Raw genomic sequence first — 15,367 nt, 5'->3', positions numbered from 1 at the left:
TTGAAGATTTGAAGGTGATTTACAGTAGTACCATGGAGGAAAGCAGATGCAATTTCCTAGACCTCTGCCTCATGCCAGCTTTCTCCTTGCAGAACCCAAAATTGTTCTTATATAGTCACAAAACAGCAGAAATGAAGCAAATTTCACCTTTACCACCAATATGCTGATTAAAAAAAAACCCCAAAACGTCTCTTTTTTACCTTACAGAGTAGCTGCAGCTCCCTGGCCACCCAAAGCTCCTCTCCCCTGGTGTGGTGGGTTAAAAATACCACCCCCACCCCCACCCCCCGCCTTAAATTTGCCAGCCCAGCCCAGCTGGAAGCAATTGAAACTATTTACAAGCAAAACTGCAATCTACAATGAAACTACCACACCTGGCCGTCCAAAGCTGCTCCTCTTCCCTGGCCACCCAAAGCTGCCCCCCCTCCAGCCTACCCAAAGCTAGTCTTCGTTTTTTCTAGGCCATAGCTTTCTAGAACCAGCTGCAGTAAAGATGCAGACAGCAGAGCAGCTTTGGTCACTGATGCATGCACAGACACAAACGCACTTGAGGACGTGGGCGGGCACGTTTTGAGGCCGCATCCAACCTCATTATTTCCCATCAAAGCCACCAATTGAAACCTCTGTGAGGCCAGGTCAGGCAGACACTCTAACAAAGAAGCTCCAAGTGGTACTCACCGCTGGAAGAGCGAAGAAAGAGATAGCAAACACTGAGAAACAGGAAGCTATTGTCTTCCCAATCCACGTCTGGGGAACTTTGTCTCCGTAACCAATTGTTGTAACCGTCACCTAGGCCAGAAACAAACACCTGGGCTCACTGCACTGCAGAACCTCCTCTCCCCAACAGCAGGGAAAAAGAATCGTCACAGAACTACAGAGTGTTAGGAGCTGGAAGGGACCTTGAGAGGTCATCTAGTCCAACCCACTGGCCAAAGCAGGATCACCTCTACCAGGTCCCACAGGATAGAAAGGGAAACACGGCAGAGAAACATCAGGAGCTAGATACTGGTAACAGTGTTGGGATTTTGGGCACAAGGAAGCCACAGGAGTTCACCAAGCAGCACTGCACATCTGTCCTGGGTTTAGTTCTTCAGCAAGCATTCATGCTTGGCCCAGTTTGGGTACAGCAGCAGTCTGGGCCCAGGATGGCTGCTCTCAGTTTGCAGCTAACTGCTTCCCCACTCCTCAGACTGCAAGGACTGGCTCTGGGGTCTTGAAAGCACAAGCTTGCAGCTTTTCTGTTTCTGAGAGCGTAGTACCAAAAGGCTGAAAACAAAGCCTTGAGAAAGCTGTCCTGCATGCAGCCCCTGCACAGGCACCTGACAGACTCTGCAGCAGAGTGAGCTATGCCCTGTGCTGGCAGGACAGAGACTCAACCAGCCGTTCTAGCTCAGCAAGGATAACACAGCCAGTCCAGGACACATTCCCTCCCAAAATAAATATGCCAGCAGGCCAAGAGCTAAACCCAAAGCAGTGGGCTTGCTTCACACCCTCTTTGATGCCCTGAGGATCTTAAACTCTATCATTTTGTCACTACAACCAAAGCTGCCCTCAAGTTTCACGTCACTCACCAGTCCTTCCTTGTTGGTGAAGACAAGGTCCAGCACAGCACCTTTCCTTGGGGGTTCCTTTACATTTCCTCACACAAGTCTGAGCTCAGCAAGGACTTGCTGTAGAGAGGCTAAATCACTGTTGGGATGCCAGGCCACATCTAAAATGCCAGAGAGGCAAGCAGTTCCTCAGTGGGAGAGATGTTTGTTCCTGCTAAGCCTTAGCAGACTGGAAGAGAGCTTGTGAGGAGCCCAGTGACCAGCAAAGGGGTGGTGTTGAGGTGTAATCAGAGGCCAGGTGAAGGTCACAGGTGAAGGCCATTCCATCAGATGAGTTTGTTATATAACAAGGGCCAGCTGCTCTAAGTTGAGCTGCAGGTCACCAGACCATGGGTGGAGATCAGCTCATGCCCAGCACAGCTCCAGCAGGAAACAAGGACTGAGGGCTTAGCCTAAAGAGAAGCCCTGGCACCTGGTGGTTGAGTAACTCCAGGTGTGGCAGGTTAGAGCCATTAAGGCTTTTTATGGTACTCAAAGCCATGGCAATGCTCTCAACTGGCATAAAAAAGAAGATTTGTACCCCTGAGAAATGGAAAGCTTCTGGTGAGAAAATGAGGAATTCTGTTCACCAGTGCCAACCACCAGGGAGGATTTTAAATGGAGAAATAGTATTTGGGAGCAACAGCCCTAAACCCAGTCCCACTCCCTTCCTTTTGCCTTCAGTGGCAGCAGAAAAACAGCTAAAAGAGATTTAAATCTGCTAGATCTGCTGTAATGTATAGAAACTGCTTTCAGCACCAGCTCTGCCCTACCAGGTGTCTATCCAGATTTAATTGGACTGGCCTATCAGGTGACTCAGGTGTTGTGTACCACCACCAACCCAAATAGATGAGTTTGCCAGTCCCCCAAATTAAACCAGACCTCCCCAGAATCCAACTCTGAACTGCGTTTTTGTTAGTGGGGAGAGGAGAAAGCTGAAGCAGTGTTTCTTTAGCAGCACTTCAGCTCCTCAGTGCACCCAGATAAACCCTTAAAGGCTGGGGGGGGGGGGGGGGTCTTTCCTTTTCCTCTCTTCCATGTGAAAGGCTTCTTAGTTTTTTGTGGGTTTGGGCTTTTTTGGTAGAGGTTTTGTTGTTTGGTTTGTTGGGTTTGTTTTAATTCTGCAGCACTCAGGCATAAAGTGCAGGCAGGCTGAGCTGCCTTGGTGTTACTGTGGAAGGCAACCTGACATAGGGGACACAGTCTCAAGCTGTGCCAGGGGAGGTTTAGACTCGAGGTGAGGAAGAAGTTCTTCACTGAGCGAGTCATTCGTCATTGGAATGGGCTGCCCAGGGAGGTGGTGGAGTCGCCGTCCCTGGAGGTGTTTAAGGGGAGATTGGACGTGGCACTTGGTGCCATGGTCTAGTTGTGAGGTCTGTTGGAACAGGTTGGACTTGATGATCCTTGGGGTCTCTTCCAACCTTAGTTACTGTGATACTGTGTGATACTGTGATCTGTCATAGAATCACAGAATTAGTAAGGTTGGGAAAGACCTCAAAGATCATCACCACAGAAAAGATGATTTTCCATCTCTACAGCAGGCATTTGGCTGGCAGATTTCTGCAGGTGCCTGAACATAGCATCATATAATTGTTAGGGTTGGAAGGGACCTCAAGGATCATGTAGTTCTAGCCCCCCTGCCATGGACAGGGACACCTCACACTACATCAGGTTGCTCACAGCCACATCCAGCCTGGCCTGAAAAACCTCCAGGGATGAGGCTCCCTGGAGGGACCACCTCCCTGGGCAACCTGTGCCAGTGTCTCACCACCCTCATAGGGAAGAATTTCTTCCTGACATCCAATCTGAATCTACCCATTTCTAGTATTTTTAAACACCCCCATAGTCCTATCACTCCCTGACACCCTCAAAAGTCCCTCTCCAGCTTTCTTGTAGCCCCTTTCAGACACTGGAAGGCCACAATATGTTTTCCTCAAAGCCTTCTCCAGACTGAACAGCCCCAACTCCTTCAGTCTGTCCTCATAGCAGAGGAGCTCCAGCCCTCTGACCATCCTTGTGGCCCTTCTCTGGACATGCTCCAGCACCTCCAGATCCTTCTTGTAATAGGGACTCCAGAACTGGACACAGTACTCCAGGGGGGTCTCACCAGTGTGGAGTAGAGGGGGAGAATCCCCTCCCTCGACCTGCTGGCTATGTTTCTGTTGATGCAGCCCAGGATGTGATTGGCTTTCTGGGCAGCAAGTGCACACTGGTGATTTCTGTTGAGCTTCTCATCCACCAGCGCCCCCAAGGCCTTTTCTTCAGGGCTGCTCTCAAGCCAGTCCCTGCCCAGCCTATATCAGTGCCTGGGATTGCCCCGACCCAGATGCAGGACCTTGCATTTGGTCTTGTTGAACCTGATGAGGTTGGCTTGGCTTCAGCTCTGCAGCCTGTTTAAGGTCCCTCTGGAGGGATCCCCTCCCTCCAGCCTGTCAGCTGCAGCACATAGCTTGGTGTCATCAGCCAACTTACTGAGGGTGCCTCAGTGCCACTGTCCCTGTTGCCAACAAAGATGTTAAACAAGACTGGTCCCAGTACTGATGCCTGAGGCACTCCACTTGGCCTCCACTTGGACATGGGCACATTGACAGCCATTTGCAGGCTGTGGCTGTCAAGCCAGTTCTTTATCTACTGAATGGTCCATCCATCAAACCCATACATGTCTCAGAATGTTTTTTTTCCCCTGGCTACCTTAAGAGGGCTCTTTTTTGGTAACCTAATCAGTACATTGAAGCATGTGGAAGGGATTGTAACCAATGTCATTCCCTGGCTTGCTTAATCACAATCAGAACCTTTTTGTACTTCTATATCCAAAAGTTATTGCCCATCTGCTCAGAGAATGGTTGATCACTAACTCTGGTGAGTGGCACCTGCTCTGAAACACAGATTTATTCTGGCACATTGCAGCTGGCCTGCACACACTGCAACACAGCCTCTGAATAAATAGATGGAAGCATCAGAAAAGGAAGAAACCTCATTTACTTGAAGTCAGCAGAGCTTCTCAGATGTTTGAAGACAGGCAGGTGTCAAGAGTTTAGAGAGTCAGAGCAGCACACCTCAAAAAGATATTAAATATAAAGGGGTTACAACTGCTACCCCTTGCATGGAAATGCACTGCACATCCTGAGCAAGTACCTCTGCCACTCAAGACCAGTTTACAAGAGTATTTATTTATCTCAGGTCCAGTGGTACAGAATAGTCCAGTTTGCAGCAAAACTAATGAGCATTAGAAAGGGGCCTGGGTGTTCACATTGAAAAGCAACTGAATATGAGCCAGCAGTGTGCCCAGGTGGCCAAGAAAGCCAAGGGCATCTTGGCTGGGATTAGAAATGCTGTGTCCAGCAGGAGTAGGGAGGTGATTGTCCCCTTCTAGTCATCTCTGGTGAGGCCACACCTTGAGTATTGTGTCCAGTTTTGAGCACCTCAATACGAGAGAGAGGTGCTGGAGCCAGTGCAGAGGAGGGCAAGGAAGCTGCTGAAGGGTCTGGAGAATAAATCTTATGAAGAGCAACTGAAGGAGCTGGGGATGGTTAGTTTGGAAAAGAGGAGGCTGAGGGGAGACCTCATTGCTCTTTACAGCTACCTGAAAGGATGTTGTAGAGAGGCTGGTGCTGGTCTCTTCTCACAGGTAATTAGTGATAGAATAAGAGGGAATGGCCTCAAGCTGTGACTGGGTAGGTTTAGACTGGACATTAGGGAAAAAAATCTTTCATGGCAAGAGTTCTCAGGCATTGGAATGTGCTGCCCAGGGAGGAGGTTGAGCCACCAACCCTGGATGTGTTTAAAGGTGGTTTGGATGTTGTGCCTGGGGATATGGTTTAGGGGTGAACCTTGAAGAGTAGGGTTCTGGGTTGGACTTGGTGATCCTGAGGGTCTTTTCCAACCTGAATGCTTCTGTGATTCTGTGATTACCAACATCAAGAGATGAGCACAGAAAGCCCACAAAGAGAAGCCTCTTACATGCCCTTCTTTCCTTAAGAATCGATGGAAACCTGCTGTGACCTGAGCTGCACCGACAGTGCTTTTGGAAATTCTTCTGCATGTGTTCAAGCACACCACAGCCTCTGAAAGCAGCTTCATGTAAAAGATCCACCAGCCCTTGAGAGGGCTTTGCAATGTAATCTGTGTGCCTGCCAAATGCAAGTGAGCCATGCTTGCTCTGAACTGCAGCAGGTGAATGTAGTTAGCATTTCATTCCAACTCTCATTCTTTCTTTATTTTTCCCTTTGCTTCAGATTTAAACCTTTCAGGCCATTTGTATCAAGTTCAGCAAGCTTGCACTTTCCACCCAGAGTAAACTGCTACCCATAATACTCTCTGTGGCTCTTGTCAGGCACAGAAGACTTTCAAATACTTGGTACCAAGATTTTTTTCCTGTGGTTCAGTTTTGAAAGCCAAAAGTGAAATCAAATTTCACTCCCTGGTAGCTCCACATCTGTGTTTCTGTGTTACAGAAGACTTGAAAAGAAGAAAAAAAAAACCCAGAGACTGCTTCACTTTGTCCTTTGTCACTGTTGCCAGCTGTGAAGTGCACCTGCACCGTGACTCACTAATGCTGAGGAAGCCTGGCCATCTGAAAAGCTCAAACAACAATTGGAACAGTGTTCATGTGCCTCCCACAGCCTGAGAAACACAAAGCTGATTTGATCTGCCCATCACACACGAAAAGTCAAGTTTTGGAAAACAACCACCAAAACCACTGAACACTTTGCAAAGCATAAGACACCCTTTGAAATGCAGATTGCAAGGCATCTACTCAAGAAATGCTGGAAAACAACCACCCAAACCACTGCACACTTCGCAAGGCATAAGACACCCTTTGAAATGCAGATTGCAAGGCATCGACTCAACAAGGTAGTGCCCATCTTAAACTCCTCTGTTGGGCTCAATAACCAAACACCTTTTAAATTGCTGAAGTCCAGAATATTGAAAAATATCTATAAACACAGTCTGAGGTTTTCTGACCATCACTTTTTTGTAACTCTTTATTCAAATGCTAGTTTCTAGCACTGAGAAATATTTTGTAACTCATAGTTCAACATTCAGTGCAATTCATAAAGCAAGCCCTGCATAACTAGAGCTAAAAAAAAGCAAACACAAAGATAATTTGTAAGAAGGTATGAAAAAGGAGAACTTCACATGGAAGTTCTGCTGCTTGCTGGAGTAACACAGGCATGAATATACATGGGCAGAACTGGATACTAAGAAACATAGACCTTATTGCTCACTACAACTACCTGAAGGGAGGTTGTAGACAGGCAGAAGTTGTTCTCCTCTCCCAGGCAACCAGCACCAGAACAAGAGGACACAGTCTCAGGCTGTGCCAGGGGAGGTTTAGGCTAGAGGTTAGGGAGAAGTTCTACACAGAGAGAGTGATTGCCCATTGGAATGGGCTGCCTGGGGAGGTGGTGGAGTCACCATCATTGGAGGTGTTCAGGAGGAGACTTGACAGGATGCTTGGCTGCATGGTTTAGTTGATTAGGTGGTGTTGGATGATAGGTTGGACACGATGATCTTGAAGGTCTCTTCCAACCTGGTCTGGTCTATTCTATTCTATTCTATTCTATTCTATTCTATTCTATTCTATAGCTAGTTCCCTGACTGCTGAAAATCCTTTTGTTATTGTCAGCTCTTCCTTGATCCCCTCACTTTGATAAGGGTGTCCAGCACCAGGACAAGGGGGAACAGTTTCAAGCTGAGGGAGAGCAGGGTTAGACTGGATCTGAGGAAGAAGTTCTCCAGTTACCAGGGTGGTGAAACTCTGGAACAGGCTGTCCAGGGAGGCTGTGGCTGCCTCCTGCTTGGGGGTGTTGAAGGCCAGGTTGGATGAGGCCTTGAGCAGCTGAGTGTAGTTGAGGGGTGTCCCTGGGCATGGTGGAGAGGTTGGAGTAGAGGAGCTCTGCCATGCCTTCCAGCCTGAGCCATTCTGTGATTCTGACTTTTTGTATCTGTAAACATTCAACATCTTTTGCTAAGGAATTTTTTTCACCATAAAGTTAAATGCTAAAATAATTTGGATGCATTTATTACATTTCTTCTGACAACCCTTTCAGAAGGTTGTCCACCTTCCCTACAGAAATGGGTTCTGCAAAGAATGAAATGGCAGATTTTTTGAGGAGATCTCACCTTTGTCAGAGGGGCACTGTGTGCACAGCCAGTTTGTGGGCAAACACTTACCACGCCCCACCAAAGTGCATCGGCGTAGCTGGAAAAGTCTGTCTTTCCATCCTCATCAACTGCATCCTTCTCAGCAAGATAGACAAAATAGGATGAGAAAATTAATCCCAGGAATCCAATGTACAATGTGGTTATGAGTTCCTGTTGAAAGAGAAAGCCAAGAAGAACATGAAGTTTGTTGCATACAAATTCCATCTCTGTAAAGCATTGCAAACACCTGGAGGGTTTTGCATTCCAGTAGCAGAAAAAGCAGTGAGCTACATTTCAGGTGTGGAATCTACTTCCAAGAAGCCAGGCAGTTCAGTTTCTGTTTGTATCAGACTAGAAAATTCAAAAAGCAATAGACTCATAGGATCCTGGAATGGCTTAGGTTGGAAGGGGTCTCAGAGATCTTTAAGGATAACAAAGAATAAAACAACTGGGGGGGAAACAGCACACCAACCAACCAAAAACCTGCTGCTGCTGCTCAGTTAGCTACTGAACTGAAACGAATAATGGCCCCAGTCTAAAAGCAGAGGGGAAATGATGAGGGACTCTTAAAGTATTTTTCCTCTTGCAACAGTAACTGTTCATGTAAACCAGACTACAGTTTGAACTCCACCACGAGAAATAAAGGAAAGCAAAAGCAGATCTTTACAGCTCCAGTACCTGCCGATGGATGAAAACAACGGAGCCCAGGAGCCGCCAGGTGCCTCCCTGGCGATCCACGTGGAGCATGCGGAGGATCTGCAGAAACCGGATCCCCCTGCAAGAGAAACGGGGCATGAGTCCCTTCAGCTCCTTCCTCTGGCCCCCACCAGCCCTACCACTCAGCATCTGCCTGAGCTCTGCACTTGATTCCCACCCAGTGACCAAGCACAGTAAAACACAGGCTGCCCCTCGCCAGTGTTTCAATGCAAGAACTTACCTGAGACTAGGGACATGAGAATGGGGAAATTAGATAAACAGCTAACCAGATGTGTGGTTGCAAAAAGCTGAGGCATCTGAAGAGCAAACCTTACTGCAGAGGGGGCACTGAGGCAGTGGCAGAGCAAACCTTACAGCAGAGGGGGCATGGAGGCACTATCAGAGCATACCTGATTGCAGAGGTGGCAAACACCTGTCCATTGGATCCTATGCTCAGAACAATAATTGAGGCTACCACCACAATCAGATCTGGTCAAAAAGGAAAGAATAAAGAAGAGTGTGTTAACTGTCAGATTCCATCACTGAAACACAAGAAATCCAGTTTCATAGACTCCTAGAATGGTTTGGGTTGGAAGGGACCTCCAAAGCTCTTCCAGTCCAACCCCCTTGCACACAGCAGGGACATCCTCCACTAGAGCAGGTTGCTCAGATCCTTGCCCAGCCTTACCCTGGATATCTCCAGGGATGGAGCCTCAACTACCTCTCTGGGCAACCTGTTGCTGTGTTCCAGCAGCCTCATGGTGCAGAACTTGTTCCTCACATCCAATCTAAATCTGCTCTTCTCTTATTTCAAACCATTGCCCCTCGTCCTGTCCCTGCAGGCCTTTGGGTAACAAATCAATGTAATAGTTTCACATCAAGAAGGCAATGGCTACATTTTCTTCCATGATGAGTTTAATAATTGAAATCTTAAGGATCCTGACAGAGCAGACAGCCACAAAACCAACAAGACACAGGCATGTACCCGCAGAAATGAATCCCCATTTCAGTTCAAGGCTGAGAGGGTGATTCAAGGGTGAAACTCAGAGTTTGCTTCAGTCCCTGCTGTGATGCATGACCTCCAGTCTCATGCACTGATACTCCACACAGACATGTGGCTTAAAAACTGCATCAGAAAAAGAACACATTCAGAATTGTTGGTTTACTTTGTGCTATGGTCTTTAATAGGGTGAAAAAAAAAGTATTTCCAGAGTTCATTTTTTACTTCCACAACTCCACAATTTACAGAGTTCCAGCATTACAAAGTGCAAATGCTGGAAGCCTCCTCAGTGCCAGAACCCCTGATTTGCTCCCATCCTAGTTCAGCAAACCAGGCTGCAGCTTCTAGTTCTTGAACCCTAACCTAGCATTACTCTGAGAAGATATTTTTTCTGATTTCCTGCATGAGCATTTCTGTGGAAATCCTCTTTAGACCATCACAGAAATGCTCAGCTTGGAAAGGACCTTAGAGCTCATCTCCTCCAATCTCCCCACCATGCCCAGGGACACCTCTCAACTAGGCTCAGCTGCTCAAGGCCTCATCCAGTCTGGCCTTCAGCACCCCAGGCAGGAGGCAGCCACAACCTCCCTGGGCAGCCTGGTCCAGAGTCTCACCACCCTGGGACTGAAGAACTTCTTCCTCAGATCCAGTCTAACCCTGCTCTCCCTCAGCTTCAAACCATTCCCCCTTGTCCTGTCTCTAGACACCCTCAGGAAAAGTCCCTCTGCAGCCTTCCTATAGGATCCCTTCAGCTACTGAAAGGTAGTTCTAAGATCCCCCCAGAGCATTCTCTGAACAACCCCAGCTCCCTCAGCCTCTGTGTTTGCTTTCTACAGCAGACCTAGGGCAGGATTTGGAGTTCCAAGCCCTGCCAGTTCTCTCCAGTTACACCAGTACATTCTCCACTTGACAATTTTGCCTTTCTTTAGCTGGTGTCTGCCTGTGTCTCACAGATGTATCTGACATGGTCAGCTCTAGCAACCCAGAAGAAATAACTGCACAGCTCCACAAAGCTTTGAGTGATAGACACAGCTCAGAATGCACCATGGTCACTGTAGCAGCTGACACCTTGTGCCAGGTTACACCCAGCCCGGGACAGGGTGAACTTAAGAGAACCTAGCCCCCAGGTGGGCAGAGAAACCTGATCCAGGTGGGCACAGAGACTTGGTCCCTGCTCCTGGGGGGGGTCCCCTGGTCAAAGTCTATTCCACTTCCTGCCCACCAAGCCTATTTAAGGAGAGCCATTTCCTGTCTTTCCTCTCTTGCTCCTGCCCCCCACCTGCCCAACAGACCTTTTCCTGCTCCTGCTGTTGCTGTGATCACCTGGTAGGGCCTGTTCCATGCTGCATCCAACTCCTAAGGACTGCATCTAAAGAGAATCCACATTTGCATGCAGAGGATCCTTTGCCAGCTGGTTTTGTAGATATTTTTCTTTACCCTTTTTCCTCATACCTTTGTAACCTTCCTTTTACTCAAATGCCTTTTATATTTTATTAAACTTACCTTTTTGCTTCCAAATCAATTCAAGACTATTTCTTTCATAATTTTACCTCACTTTTCTCCTGCCTAATTTGCTTTCCCCTACCAGGAAAAAAAGGGAGAGGGGAGGCAATCCAAATCTGTTCTAACTGGGGCTTTTGCACTCTGGGAAAGCTTAAACCACAACACACGTGTGGTAGTTTTAGGCTATGCCTCTAAAATTTTTCACAGCTCTTAAGCAGAAAGTAGTAAAATGTAAATAAATCACCAGTGGGTGTAAAAAATAGAGATCATTCTAAACAGTCCCATTGGAGAGATATCTACATAAGATCTTGTTCCCAAAACAATTTCTCTTCTCACTTCTTTGCTCTGGAGAGATGCTAACTCGCTTCTGCTTGACCTTGGCTGCATTGTTTTGGTATTAACTTCTCTACTTCTATCTCTTCTCCCTTTTGAACAGGGAGGTAAGGGGGGGTGCAGAAATAGAGAAGCTAGCAGTTTCCCCTGGTCTTTGGCCAGGGGGAGTTTTGTGCTGTTTATTAATTGTAAATGCCTGTAACTATTGTGAACAGTGTATATTTTGTACATATTGATGGTATTCCATTGTAGTTTTGGCTTGTAAGCACAGCTTTTATTTGCTTCCAACTGAGCTGGGCTGGCAAATTTAATACTGGGGGGAATTTTCAACCCACCACAACACCTTTTCTTTAAAAGAGGTGGATAATGGCAAGGAAGAGAACCGAGGTCTCACCGATGATGGCTATGGGCTTCCGGGCGAAGCGCAGCCTCCCTCGCAAGCCGACGTACTTGCTCCTGCAGCCTGCAGCCCACAGCCGGACCACATACTCAGCACCAAAAAACACCACCAGCACTATTTCCTGCCAGAATCACAAGGACAGACTGTCAGCTGTTTTTATTAGTGTGGCAGTTTTAGGCTGAGCCTAGGAAAATTTTCCACAGGTTGAGTAGAAAGTGGTAGAATGTAAATAAATGACCATTGGATGTAAAAGGGAAAACAATCAGAAGGTCTAAGTAATCCCCTTGGGCTGATAGCTGACATGAAGTTAGTTGCATAAACTAACTCTCTTTTCAGTTTCTTTGCTCTGGCACATATTAGCTGGTTGCTTCTGCTTGGCTGTTGCTGACCTTGAGTGCATTTCTTTGTTGTGGCTAAGTACTAACAAACTACTCTCTGCTCTTCTCTCTCCCTCTCTCTTCTACCTTGTATAAGGTGAGAGAAGGGAGCAGGGAGGGGGAAGCTGTGGACCAAAGGCATCCTGGCCTGCATCAGGAACAGTGTGGCCAGCAGGAGCAGGGAGGTCATTCTGCCCCTGTACACTGCACTGGTTAGGCCACACCTTGAGTCCTGTGTCCAGTTCTGGGCCCCTCAGTTTAGGAAGGAGGTTGACTTGCTGGAGCGTGTCCAGAGAAGGGCAACGAAGTTGGTGAGGAGCTTGGAACACAGCCCTGTGAGGAGAGACTGAGGGAGCTGGGGTTGCATAGCCTGGAGAAGAGGAGACTCAGGGGTGACCTTATTGCTCTCTACAACTACCTGAAGGGAGGTTGTAGACAGGCAGAGGTTGGTCTCTTCTCCCAGGCAACCAGCACCAGAACAAGAGGACACAGTCTCAAGCTGCGCCAGGGGAGATTTAGGCTGGAGGTTAGGAGGAAGTTCTACACAGAGAGAGTGCTTGCCCATTGGAATGGGCTGCCCAGGGAGGTGGTTTAGTCACCATCATTGGAGGTGTTCAGGAGGAGACTTGATAGGGTGCTTGGTTGCATGGTTTAGTTGATTAGGTGGTGTTGGATGATAGGTTGGATGCAATGATCTTGAAGGTCTCTTCCAACCTGGTCTATTCTATTCTATTCTATTCTATTCTATTCTTAACCCCCTGCTTTTGTCCAGGGCAGTTCTTGTGTTGTTTATGACTTGTAAATAGATGTAAACATTGTATATTTTGTACATATTCATTGCATTTCATACTTCTAGATTTTAGTGTGCTTGTAAATACAGCTTCATTTGCTTCCATCTGAGCTGGTCTGGCAATCTTACTTTGGGGGTAATTTCAATCCACCACAATTAGAATGCAGACTACAGTTTGCACAGCCAGTTGACTTCTAGGACTACTACAAATAAACTTGAGATGGAAGATGCAGAAAAAGGATTCTACCTAAGCTGGTCACTTGTTCCATGCAGTACATACAAGGAAGAGATAATCTGTTCCTGAGGGCAAGAACAAAAGAATGGTTAAAGCTCCATACAATCGGTGTATCACAGGGAAACCCACAATATTCCTCTTTGTTTCTATCCAAACTTAATCCTTTAAAATATAAGGATGGGAGGAAGGCTCCAAGAACACTATTCCTAAAGCTAATGAGAGCAGGAAACAGCTCTAGGTCATGGAGCAGAATTTGTAAGCATAAAACCTGGAAGTGTGCTACAAAGTTTTCTATGTTCAAACCAGAACTGCACAGTATCTCATGTTGGAAGGGACTCACAAGGTTTAGAGCCCAACCCCCTGCTCCTCACAGCACTACCCAAAACTCAGCATATGAATAAGAGCATCCTTCTGATGCTCCTTGAACCCTGGGGAGCCTGCTCCAGTGACTAGCCCACCCTCTCAGGGGAGATTTGTTTTTAATATCCAATCTGAACTTCCCCTGATGCAGATTCGTTCCAGTTCCTTGTCTTCTGCTGTGGCTCACCAGACAGGGGAGATCAGCACCCTCCCCTGAGGAAACTGGACTGCAGTGAGGTCACCCCTGAACCTTCTCCAAGCTGAATGCCCTTAGCTGCCCCTATCACCAACTTTTGAAACCAAACTACTTGATAGCCACTGTGACCAAGGTAGTCACCGCTTCACCCACAAATCCCTCAGTATTTACAACCCCCAAATCTAGGAGGCCATCTTTTCTAGTTGGTACTTGGACCAGAAAGCCATCTTCAACATGCTTCAGCAATTTGCTGGCCCTGTTTGCAGCAGCTGTGTGATGTTTCCAGTTGATGCCTGGTATGCTAAAGTCACCCCTAAGGACAAGAGATCTGATCTGGATTCCCTCTGCCGCACTCTGCCTGGAGAAGAGGAGGCTCAGGGGAGACCTTGTTGCTCTCTACAACTACCTGAAGGGAGGTTGTAGCCAGGTGGAGGTTGGTCTCTCCTCCCAGGCAACCAGCACCAGAACAAGAGGACACAGTCTCAAGCTGCACCAGGGGAAGTTTAGGCTCAAGGTGAGGAGAAAGTTCTTCACAGAAAGAGTAATTGGCCATTGGAATGTGCTGCCCAGGGAGGTGGTGGAGTCACGGTCACTGGAGGTGTTCAGAAAAGGACTGAATGTGGCACTTGGAGCCATGGTTTAGTTGCCATGAGGTGTGAGGTGTTAGGTAATAGGTTGGACTTAATGATCTCTGAGGTCTTTTCCAACACCTGTAAAGCACTGCTGCACAACCACGGATCAGAGTCCTCTGAGGCACTTCTAAAGAGAGCTGGTCAGGGAAGATCACATGGACAGATCTGTTGAGATCTTTGCTCCTCCCTTGCTTTCTCCACCACTTCAGTATGCCAGCACAACCAAAATGCAGCTTCCAGGCTTTGTTCCAACCCAAACTGTACCCAGTACCTCAGTCATGCAACACCTACTACATAAATGACAGCTATGGAAAAGGTTTGTTATTTGAACTTCAACACGCTTGAAACCTGCACCTGGGGAACTCTGCAGCACCCAAAGAGCGAACACACTTCAACCACGATTTCCACCCCATATCAACATGTCCTTAAAACAGACGTTATGAGTGGCTGAAAAGGGACCAAAGTATTTCAAAGCTGCAAAACATGCTGAAAACCTCTGCCCTAAGAAGCAAAATTGATGTCGGCTTTGATTTTGAACCAAGTCAGGTCAACATTTCTGTACTTGCTTCTCCCTCCTTGTTTTGCCTGGAAGGAGAACCAAGAAAATTTGCAGTCTTCCTCTGCCTTCACGGCACTTTTAGCCTGACTAAACCCACAGTTTATTAGAAAGCTAAAGAATTTTACAGCACAGTCTCAAGGCAGAAAACCAAGAAAGTAGATACCAAATCAGCTGCAGTAGTTTGATTTTTTTTTAGTGAGTATACTCTCTACAGCTTTTACAAGAAACACCTTTCAATTTGGGCTGGCTAAAATCTCAGTGGAAATGTATTCAACCATGATAGCCAATACTAAATCTCTCCTAGCCACTAAAGGAGGCAGAAGGATGGCTTCTATGGGCCCAACAGACTGGCTGGAGGAATATCATTGAAGCTTTGCAGCAGACTGAAGTCATGGGCACCTCCTTCCCTCATTAGGTGGAAAGGCACAAACAAAGCTTGAACTGAATGAGCATTCCTGAAGCAAACAGCTCCATGTCCTTAGCTGCAAACTGCATGAGGTTCAACAAGGCAAAGTGCAAGGTCCTGCATCTGGGTAGGCCAATCCCTGGC

At 47.3% G+C, this 15,367-nt stretch overlaps 1 protein-coding gene across 1 annotated transcript in view; it reads right to left on the bottom strand.

Moving 5' to 3' along the window:
* LOC104304516 (potassium voltage-gated channel subfamily KQT member 1) overlaps nucleotides 1–15,367 on the bottom strand; it is a 345,512-nt gene that overhangs the window by 313,596 nt on the left and 16,549 nt on the right. Inside the window, exons 3-7 of the mRNA XM_054173923.1 lie at nucleotides 11,663–11,789; nucleotides 8,843–8,921; nucleotides 8,415–8,511; nucleotides 7,767–7,907; nucleotides 679–789 (exon numbers count right to left, since the gene is read on the bottom strand). Coding sequence (XP_054029898.1) covers nucleotides 679–789; nucleotides 7,767–7,907; nucleotides 8,415–8,511; nucleotides 8,843–8,921; nucleotides 11,663–11,789 — 555 coding nt within the window. The remainder of the gene's footprint in view (nucleotides 1–678; nucleotides 790–7,766; nucleotides 7,908–8,414; nucleotides 8,512–8,842; nucleotides 8,922–11,662; nucleotides 11,790–15,367) is intronic.

Source organism: Dryobates pubescens, chromosome 27 (genome assembly GCF_014839835.1).
Source record: "Dryobates pubescens isolate bDryPub1 chromosome 27, bDryPub1.pri, whole genome shotgun sequence".
Classification (NCBI taxonomy): Eukaryota; Metazoa; Chordata; class Aves; order Piciformes; family Picidae; genus Dryobates; species Dryobates pubescens.
The sequence above is the reverse complement of the archived record's forward strand: the minus strand, read 5'-3'. Positions and strand labels throughout refer to the sequence as shown.